Source organism: Mustela nivalis (assembly GCF_964662115.1).
Source record: "Mustela nivalis genome assembly, chromosome: 1".
Classification (NCBI taxonomy): Eukaryota; Metazoa; Chordata; class Mammalia; order Carnivora; family Mustelidae; genus Mustela; species Mustela nivalis.
In genome coordinates, this window is record NC_139020.1 from 48,612,431 (window position 1) to 48,622,381 (window position 9,951).

General features: G+C 40.7%; 1 protein-coding gene across 1 annotated transcript; it reads left to right on the forward strand.

Annotated features, from left to right (window-relative positions):
* Nucleotides 1-710: 710 nt before the first annotated feature.
* TRMT10C (tRNA methyltransferase 10C, mitochondrial RNase P subunit) lies at nucleotides 711-6,309 on the forward strand. Its single transcript, XM_082696441.1, has 2 exons — nucleotides 711-876; nucleotides 4,882-6,309. The coding sequence occupies exon 2, from the start codon at nucleotides 4,891-4,893 to the stop codon at nucleotides 6,160-6,162; it is 1,272 nt and encodes a 423-aa protein (XP_082552567.1). The 5' UTR covers nucleotides 711-876; nucleotides 4,882-4,890; the 3' UTR covers nucleotides 6,163-6,309.
* The last annotated feature ends 3,642 nt before the right edge of the window (nucleotides 6,310-9,951 follow it).

A 9,951-nucleotide genomic window follows, 5' to 3' on the forward strand; every position in this document is an offset into this window, starting at 1 on the left:
CCTTTATGTTTCCTTTTAAGAGTTTTATAGTTTTGACTTTTATGTTGAAGATTTTGATCCATTTTGAGTTAATTTTTATATGGTTTTAGGTTAAGGGTCCAACTTTGTTCAGTACCATTCCTTGAAAAAGACTGTCCTTTCCCCCAGGGAATGATGTTGGCCCTAATGATTTAATAGTGACAACTAAATTACAACACTTGAAAATGTACTACCTAAACAAATCACCTGCAGACTGGATTTTGCCCCAAAGGCCACTAATTTGCAGTGTGTGACTTAATTTTATTTTCACATTAAATTTAACAAGTGAGCTAAGGGGAGTGAGAGATACTTCGTGTCCCGTATCATGTCCTAAACATTGTGTCAGGTGCTGTTGATAAACTGCTCACAAAGTTTCATACGTTTAAGTCTTGCATCAAGCAGTTTTAAAGTTGAGTGAGACTTTTGAAAACATCATTTTATTTTAGCACTGCGTGAGTAAATGCTGATAAATACGTGTACCAAGTAGAGAGTAAGTTAAGAGAAGAGGAACAGAAACTTTAAAAATAGTGGTGTAACCCAGTTAAGCCAGCTACAAGAACACAACAGTCGAGATGGTCCCTAGCTAGCACCCGCCCCAGAGCAGCAGCCAGCATTCTCCACAATAGCACCGCTTTTCCGGCTGGAAAGCTTTCCCCTAGTGGCCTGACGTCATAGGCAAGCGCCGGAGAGAGTGGGCGGGATTTCCGGCCACGGCTGACGTGCAAGGTACGGAAACTAAACCGACGTGCGTTGATGCGGGAGGTGCGGGTTCTGGCATAGCGCTTCACCGCGGGCTGCTGCGTCGTGTGTGCGTCCCTGCGGTTGACACCAGTGGGAGCCACTGTCTCCGCACTCCTGGTATGGGCATGTTTCTTGACATCTTAATTGTGTGTGTTGATGTGGTAGGACGCCGAATCCTTTCTAAAATGGGCTTAGTGGAGCACGTGCGCTAAGAAGGCTCACAGATGAGGGGAAGCCCAGTGATTTTTAAACCATAAGTAGCACAGTCCCTGGAACAGAGCAGTGTTTACCAAAAATGATATCCTTGTTTGTTTTAAAAATTGAGTTTTCATTTTTATGATATCCTAAAAAAATCTTTACCGGTTACAAAGACAAAACTCCAAAGACGGGTTTTTGAAATCAGTATTTCTCATATTGGGGTGAGGACTCCCCGTTAAATATCATATCTCAGGGAGTCTAAATTGTTTTTTCTTTCTTTACTTTTTTTTTTTAAAGGATTTTTTTATTTATTTGACAGATCGCAAGTAGGCAGAGAGGTAGGCAGAGAGAGAGAGGAGGAAGCAGGCTCCCTGCTGAGCAGAGAGCCCGATGTGGGGCTGGATCCCAGGACCCTGAGATCATGACCTGAGCGGAACGCAGAGGCTTTAACCCGCTGAGCCACCCAGGCACCCCTCTTTCTTTATTTAAAAAACAAAACAAAACAAAACTTTTAAGATTTTATTTATTTCAGAGAGATTGAGAGCGAGTGGGAGCATGAGACCGGGGAGGGTCAGAGGGAGAAGCAGACTCCCCGCTGAGCAGGGGTCCTGATGTGGGACTGGCTCCTGGGACCTGGGGTCGTGACCTGAGCCCAAGACAGACACTTAACCTACTGAGACACCGAGGTGCACTAAACTGTTGTTTTCTTTCAAAGGTGTCTGAAGATGGGGCACCCGCTGGGTAAGTCGGAAGAGCCTGCGTCTCTTGATCTTGGGGACTTGAGTTCGAGCCCACTTTGGGTGTAGAAATTACTTAAAAACAAAACAGTAACAAACTTTAAGAGAATTTTTTAAAGTAAGCTTTATACCCACTATGGGGCTTGCACTCAGGACACCCTCTCCTTCAGATCAAGAATCATTGTGCTCTCCCAACTGAGCTAGCTAGCTGCCTCCCCCAAACTTTTTTCTTTTCTTTTCTTTTCTTTTTTTTTTAAGGTGTCTGAACATATGTTAAATGTGAAAAGCATTGGTCCAGGATATTTATTCGAAAAATACTTGAGTGATTTCCTGTGAGCCATAAACTGCTGAGCACTGGGTTCAGTGTTAATCTAAATAGTCTGTCCAGATAGAGTTTACCATTAGTCAGGCAAATAAGTAATCTGGCAGTTACAAAGAGAGTTACAAATACTGTGGTAGAGAGGTAGAGGGTGCTATAAGAACTAGTAGGAGGAATACTTGATCAAAGGATTGAGGTGAAGAATAGCTAAAGATGTATCTGAAGAGGTAAGCAAAAGATGATTTTGTGGAAAACTTTAAAAGCCATGTGTATAAGTCTGGAACTTGTGCCTGGCAGCAGTGGATTTAAAAGTTTATATTGAGGGGGCACCTGGGTGGCTCAGTCATTAAGCATCTGCCTTGGTTCAGGTCATGATCCCAGAGTCTGGGATTGAGCCTGCCATCAGGCTTCCTGCTTGGTGGGAAGCCTGTTTCTCCCTCTCCCACTCCCCCTGCTTCTGTTCCCTCTCTCACTGTGTCTCTCTCTGTCAAATAAATAAAAAAAAATATTTTTTTAAAAAGTTCACATTGGAGACTCTGCGAGCCATAAACTGCTGAGTACTGGGTTCAGTGTTAATATAGTCTGTCCTGATAGAGTTTACCATTAGTCAGGCAAATAAGTAACCTCGCAGTTACAAAGAGTGTTACAAATACTGTGGTAGAGAGGTAGAGGGTGCTATAAGAACTAGTAGGAGGAATACTTGATACAAGTATCAAGTGCATTGATTAGATTTGCACCAGCTCCCAATGGCTTAGAGATGAGATAGAGCAAATCAGGAGGCTAGCGGATGCAATTAAGATAATGGGATTCAAAAGAAATTAATGGATTCAAGATTATTTAGAAAGTAAGGTGGTTGTAATTCAAATAGATTAGATGTGGTGGGTGTCAGAGAGGGTGGTAATAAAGCAACCCCCAGTTTCTGGCTTCAGCAAATGGATGAATGGCAGTGTCCCTCCCTGAAACCATGTAGAAGGTAAAACAGATTGGGAAGGGAAGGGAGAGCAATTATGTTAATATGTTGCATTTGAAGTATTTCTTCTGATGCATGGTGGTGAAACCACAAAGATAGATCAGACCTCACATGGAGAATTTTAGAATGGGGGGAAAATGGGGGTGGAGGCTAACGACAGAATTCAGAGGCACATCTACTTTTAAAGGAGGGGAAGACATGTGAGCATCAGGGCACAGCTTAGAGAACCACTCTAAGAAGCATGCCGAGTTGTTAAATAAAGCAGAGGGAAGAAGGAATATTTCAAGTATTTCAGTTGCATTTTGTAAAAAGTTGATTTCCTTTTTTTTTTTTCCTTCAAATCCTGTACTAGTTTCACATTTTAAAGCATCTTTATTGTTTTGTGGATGTCCAGACCTTTAGGATAAAATTGTGGAGCTTATATATATTTGCCCTAATTTTGGACATTTTGTTTGATAGTAACATTATGTGCTGCAAAATAAACTCTGAACTGGAGAAAAGAGGTCTGTTTTCTTGTTTTTAAAGATTTATTTATCTGGGAGACAGTGTGAGTGGGGGTGGGGAGTTGGGGGGGGGACTGACTCCCTACTGAGTCAGTCAGTAGGGGAACCTCATATGGGGAACCTCATATGGGGCTCAGTCCCAGGATCCATGAGATCATGTTCTCAGCTAAAGGGAGCAATTTAACCCACTAAGGCACCCAGGCACCCCTATTTTTTTATTTGTTTTTAAATCAGTAAATCTTTGTCCATTTCTGTTTTGTAAACATGAGAGCATTGATACAGCAGGTCCTATTGATACAGCAGGTCCGTACCCTATAACTTTTCTGCCCTTTGTCTTACTGTCTTCATGTGTTGCTTATGTTAAGGAGCTTGTGTTTGGGTCTCTATCTGGACTTAGAGTAGAATGGAGAAGAAATAGTATCATGATCTCAACCCTATCAGCAGAACATTACTTTGTTATCCAGTAATGTTGATATTCTGGGCCCCTAGGTAAGAATCTAAAAAGGGTCTTTCTTCAAGATATTCTTTTTCCTAAAGGAATAATGAAATTTATGTAAAAAATAAGAACCCAGGGGCACCTTGGTGGCTCAGTGGGTTAAAGCCTCTGCCTCTGCCTTCGGCTCAGATCATGATCCCAGGGTGGAGCCCCACATCAGGCTCTCTGCTCAGCAGCTGCCTCTCTACCTACTTGTGATCTGTCAAATAAATAAATAAAATCTTTAAAAAAATAAAATAAGAACCCAAATAAGTTGTAAACTTTTTGCCTGATGTTTGATCACAGGCTTTATGCCACAGGAGTCTAGGAAAAATTAATGGTACAGGAAATAAAGTTGTCCTCACTTTGTGTTAAAAAAATCAATTGCTCCGGGCACCTGCGTGGCTCAGTGGGTTAAAGCCTCTGCCTTCAGCTCAGGTCATGATCTCAGAGTCCTGGGATCAAGCCCCTCATCGGGCTCTCTCATCGGGCTCTCTGCTCAGCAGGGAGTCGGCTTCCCCTCTCTCTCTCTCTGCCTGCCTCTCTGCCTACTTGTGATCTCTGCCTGTCAAATAAATAAGTAAAATCTTTTTTAAAAAAGTCATTTGCTGGGCGCCTGGGTGGCTCAGTGGGTTAAGCCGCTGCCTTCGGCTCGGGTCATGATCTCAGGGTCCTGGGATCGAGTCCCGCATCGGGCTCTCTGCTCGGCAGGGAGCCTGCTTCCTTCTCTCTCTCTCTCTCTGCCTGCCTCTCAGTGTACTTGTGATTTCTCTCTGTCAAATAAATAAATAAATAAATCTTTAAAAAAAAAAAAGTCATTTGCTTTTGGTGTCTCAAATTTATACTTGCATAATTAGTTGACAGGTTTAAAAAATTTAAAAATGTTTGTCTAACTTTATTACATTTTGCTTCTCTTATAGGGGTCTTACATGCCTATTTTCCTCAAAATGAGTGGTAGTATCACCTTAAGATCTTGTGCCAGATATTTGGTGCCATTTACCATTCCTAGGAAGAGAAGCGTTTTATGTTCAGCCATTCTACAGAGATACATGTCTTCCAAAATACCAGGAGTGTCCTATCCTAAAACGGAGAGTACATCACCTCCTGAACAGCTGGGACTGGATGGGTGGAAAATTACAATGAAGTCTAGTGTGCAAGAAGAAGATGTTTCACCAGTCTCAAGTAGCAAGGATGAAGATCCTCTAGCTGCCATCAGGGAGTTAATTGAGATGTGGCGATTGCTTGGCAAAGAAGTACCAGAACACATCAGTGAAGAAGAACTCAAAACTATTATGGAATGTGTTTCTAAATCATCCAAAAAAAAATACTTAAAATATTTATATGTTAAGGAAAAAAAGAAAAAAGCCAATCAAATAAAAAAGGAAATGAAAGCAGCAACAAGGGAAAAAGCAATAAGAGAGCAATTGCTAGAAACCACTAAAGAAGATAAAGAGCAAAACTTTCTATTTCTACGACTTTGGGATAGGAATATGGACATTGCCATGGGCTGGAAAGGTGCTCAGGCCATGCAGTTTGGGCAACCTTTGGTTTTTGACATGGATTATGATAACTACATGAAACCAAAAGAACTCCAAAATACTGTTTCCCAACTTCTAGAAAGTGAAGGATGTAACAGAAGGGATGTTGATCCTTTCCATCTTTATTTCTGTAATCTTAAAATAGATGGTGCTTATCATAAAGAGTTAGTTAAACGTTACAGAGAAAAATGGGACAAATTGCTTTTAACAGCAACAGAAAAGTCTCATGTAGATTTATTCCCAAAGGATAGTCTTATATATTTAACTGCAGATTCTCCTAATGTTATGACTACTTTCAAGCATGATAAAATTTATATAGTGGGATCTTTTGTTGATAAGGCTATGCAGACAGGCACGTCCCTTGCCAAGGCAAAACGGCTGAAGCTGGCAACGGAGCGCCTTCCATTAGATAGATATTTACAGTGGGATACTGGTACCAAAAATCTCACCTTAGATCAAATGATCCGTATTTTGTTATGTCTGAAAAACACTGGTAGTTGGGAAGAGGCTCTGAAGTTTGTTCCTAGAAGAAAATACAATGGTTGTTTGGAAATTTCTCAGCATTCTCAAGAGCTTGTCAACAGATTGAAGAAGTCAAAGACCTTTAATTCATCTCCAAAAGGCTCTCTAAATACACACACACAGAAAAGGTGGCTTAAATGAGAAAATTTGATAACTTAAATAAATGATCACAATATATGTAAATCAAACTATGATACTGTATGCCTAAACTTATACTGTAATGAATGTCAATTATTTCTCAATAAAATTGGAAGAAAAAAAGGAGTGGAAAATGGAGTGAAAATACAATTCTACTGGTCTGTTTCTTCCTGAATGGAATTCACTTGTTCTTTTCTTTTAAAGGTTGTCCTTCCAAACTAACTGAAGTGTTTTTCCCCAATTAATTAAATTTCTGCAAAACTTTGGAAATATATTTTACTATAAAAATAAACTTAATAATCTTAGTAAAAAGAATTGTCCAAGTTTGTTGAGCCCAGTAAAAGAATTGTACCATTGCTGCAGCTTTTCTGTGAGTATTTCTGAGTCTAAGACTCCGTTTCCTTTTTTAGATTTTATTTATTTGAGAGAGAAAAAGAGACTGCATGAATAGGGGCTGGGCGTAGAGGAAGAAGGACAAGCAGACTCCTTGCTCAGCAGGGAACCCGATGAGGGACTCCCATTCTGGGACCCCAGGAATGTGACCTGAGCCAAAGGCAGATGTTTCACCAATTGAGACCCAGGTACTCCTTTTTTTTTTTTTTTTTTTAAAGATATATTTACTTAGAGCAGGGGGTAAGGGAATGAGAATCCTCAAACTGACTCCCCGCTGAGGGCAGAGTCCGCTGATGCAGGCTCATTCTCAGGACCCCAAGATCATGACCTGAGCAGAAATTGAGAATCAGCCACTTAACTGACCGAGCCACTCAGGCGCTCCATTTTCCTTAATTGTTCTTTTAGCGATGTCAACAACTACCTTTTTATCAAAAATTGTTACAGAAGAGATTTTAAACTTCAGGTGCTGGTTCAAAGTGACATTTGGTGCAGTTCTGGGCATGTCATAGGCACTGAAGTTTGTTTAACTGAATCTTGGTTAAACAAAAGATTAAGACATCCCTTGACATGTCATGGAATTTGCCTATATTATGAGAAATGGGCTTGGGGAGATGGAATTCATTCCATGTCCTCTTAGGAAGAAAAAGGAGGTTTACTTGATGACTTACATATAGCACTTCCCTATTGCAGTATAGAGAGCTTTCCTTTCCTCCCTTCTCCCCCCAAGATTTTTATTTGAGATAGAGAATAAGCTGGGGGGTGGGCAGGGAAGCAGAGGCACAGCTGACCCCTTGCTGAGCAGGAAGCTGAATCAAGGACTCTATCCCAGGACCCTGAGATCATGACCAGAGCTGAAGTCAGACGCTTAACTGACTGAGCCACCTCGGTGCCTCAGCTTTCCTCTTAAAGGAAAAACTTCCTTTTCTCCAGCTGTTGATTTGAGTGGAATCTGCCATATTTTTACAGACCTTGTCCTGGCCACAGCTGATTATCCTTAAGGAGATAGATATCTCACTCAAACTTAGAGATGGGCATCTGACTTTAAGATAGGTCAGTCACAACTCATTCTAGGATTTTTGGATTTGAGAACTAAACCTGCGTCACTGTGATGATGGACATCGACAGACAGGAAGCTCTGGAATTGATGGTGGCATTCCTTTTTATGAAGGAAGACAGGCTATATAGGAGGAAGTGAAACTTACATGTAAAAGTAAGACCAACTTTGGCGCTGTTTAAATCCCTGCTTCCAGTTATTCTTGAGGTCCAGCTATAGATTTGCCTTTAGCATTCATTGGCTGTTTAAACTTCAAGCAACACCCTGGTAATTCCTCTAATAAATTCCCCTTTTTTGCCCAAGCCAATATTTGGGTTTCTGCCGCTTGCTACCTAATAAGTCCTATTATACTTGAGAACATGTGTACTTCTTTCCTACGAAAAGAAGTTTAGGAAATGTTCATTATAGACTACCTGCACTGTTAACTTTTTTGAAAACACAGGAAATAAAGATGGATAGCCAACTACTTCTACCTAGTTTCTGAACTGGAAATTAACATGAGATGCAATCCAATACATTTCTTAAAGCAGGATTTAATCTTTTACTGAATACTACTAAGTACCTACTCTACCAAGCAATATACAGTTTACATGAATTATTTAAACAACTATTATACTTTTATTATGATGTATTATACTAAACTATTATAGTACTTATAACTTAGTTGCCTAATAGTACCTTTTTTACAGATAAGGAAAATTTACTCAAAACTCAACCTTTAAGTGTAGTCTCAGAATTCAAAGGATTTGTCTGACTTTAAAGCCCTGGCTTTCAATGTATAAATTATGCTCTCTATAATAAGGCAAGTATGAAGTGCAATGGAAAAACAATGGATGCCTAACCTAAACTCGGGTGCGATCAGGAAGGGCCTTGACAAAGTGATGTGTAAACTTAGAATTGGTAAGTATGATATGAATGAATTTCAATCTTTGACTGAACTAAGTGGCAAGGTGCTAATACTTGAGCCATTTGCAATACAATGAAGATAAAACAGCATAGTACTTAAGAACAGGGTTTAGGATTGCCTGGCATGACTGGCACATAGAGTGAGGAAAACAAGGCTTCTAGGCCACCGTACTGATCTCCCAAGTCCTAGCCCTACTCCCTGGGTTCCAGCTCCACCATAGGCTCTGATGCCTAAATTGCTTAATCGCTTGATATTTCAGTTTTCCTCCTCTGTGAAAAGGAGATTAGAAGTGGTTCTTGACTCATAGAAAACAATAGGGAGTCTGGCACATAAATGCTAAGTAAATATTAACTAGTTAGCTGATTTGGACTATGTTCAAAATGTGTGTGTGTGTGTGTGTGTTTTTAAGATTTTATTCTACAGAGATAGCAAGAGAGAGAGCTTAGGCAGGGGGAGCAGCAGGCAGAGGGAGAAGCAGGCTCCCCGCTGAGTGAGGACCCTGATGAGGGGCTGGATCCCAGGAACCCCAGATCATGACCTAAGCTGAAGGCACATGTTTAACTGACTGAGCCACCCAAGCGTCTCTTCTTAAGACTAATTTCTGTTAACACTCACCTTTTAATATAGGACAAACCCAGAAACTCCAGGCCCCTAGGCAAGGAATTGACCTCATATGGCAAGAGAGTAGTATAAATATAGGGAGAAAGTGAAGATGAGTCTAGAAAGTTGGGCTAAGGCCCAATATAACACTGGGACCTCATTCTGCAAACCCTAGGGATTCACTAAAGTTTTCTAAGGTGGAAATGCCTCTAATCTTAACTAAATGAAGTAACTTCTCTCTTTAAAAGGACTTCATTTATTTATTTGTCAGAGCGAGCGAGCACACAAGCAGGGGAAGTAGGAGAAGAAGGTTCCCCACTGAGCAAGGAGCTGGGTGTGTGATTTGCTTTAAGACCCTAGGATCATGACCTCAGCGACTGAGCCACCCAGTTTAACTTGATAGAACAATTACGACCTACATAAAAAGTAGACAACCATTTGGCTACGTGACTTTAGACAAATTACTCTCTTTGGCCTCAATTCTCATAGCTAATTAAAAAAGAGGATGATTCTGCATTGGACTGTTGCTGGGATTAAGCAAGATAACCTAAGAGGGCGCACCATAAATGTTGTGTTTTGAGGTGTTTTGTTTTGTTTCGTAAGTTTTATATATGTAAGCCCTCTCTACACCCAACATGGAGCTGGCACTCAGGACCCCGAGATCAGCCCTACGCTCCTCTAAGCCAGCCAGGAGCCCTCCCAGCCCTCTTTTTTTTTTTTTTTTTTTTTTTTAAAGAAAACACAGGAGATCCAGAAAGACCAGAATGAATAAGCCGGCTCGCTTTAGCTGTAATCACACCCTGGTCTACAGAAACCTTACAAGATTCCATCAACGTTT

Coding starts and splice junctions, on each gene's coding strand:
- TRMT10C (XM_082696441.1), top strand. CDS start 4,891: ATGCCTATTTTCCTCAAAATGAGTGGTAGTATCACCTTAAGATCTTGT.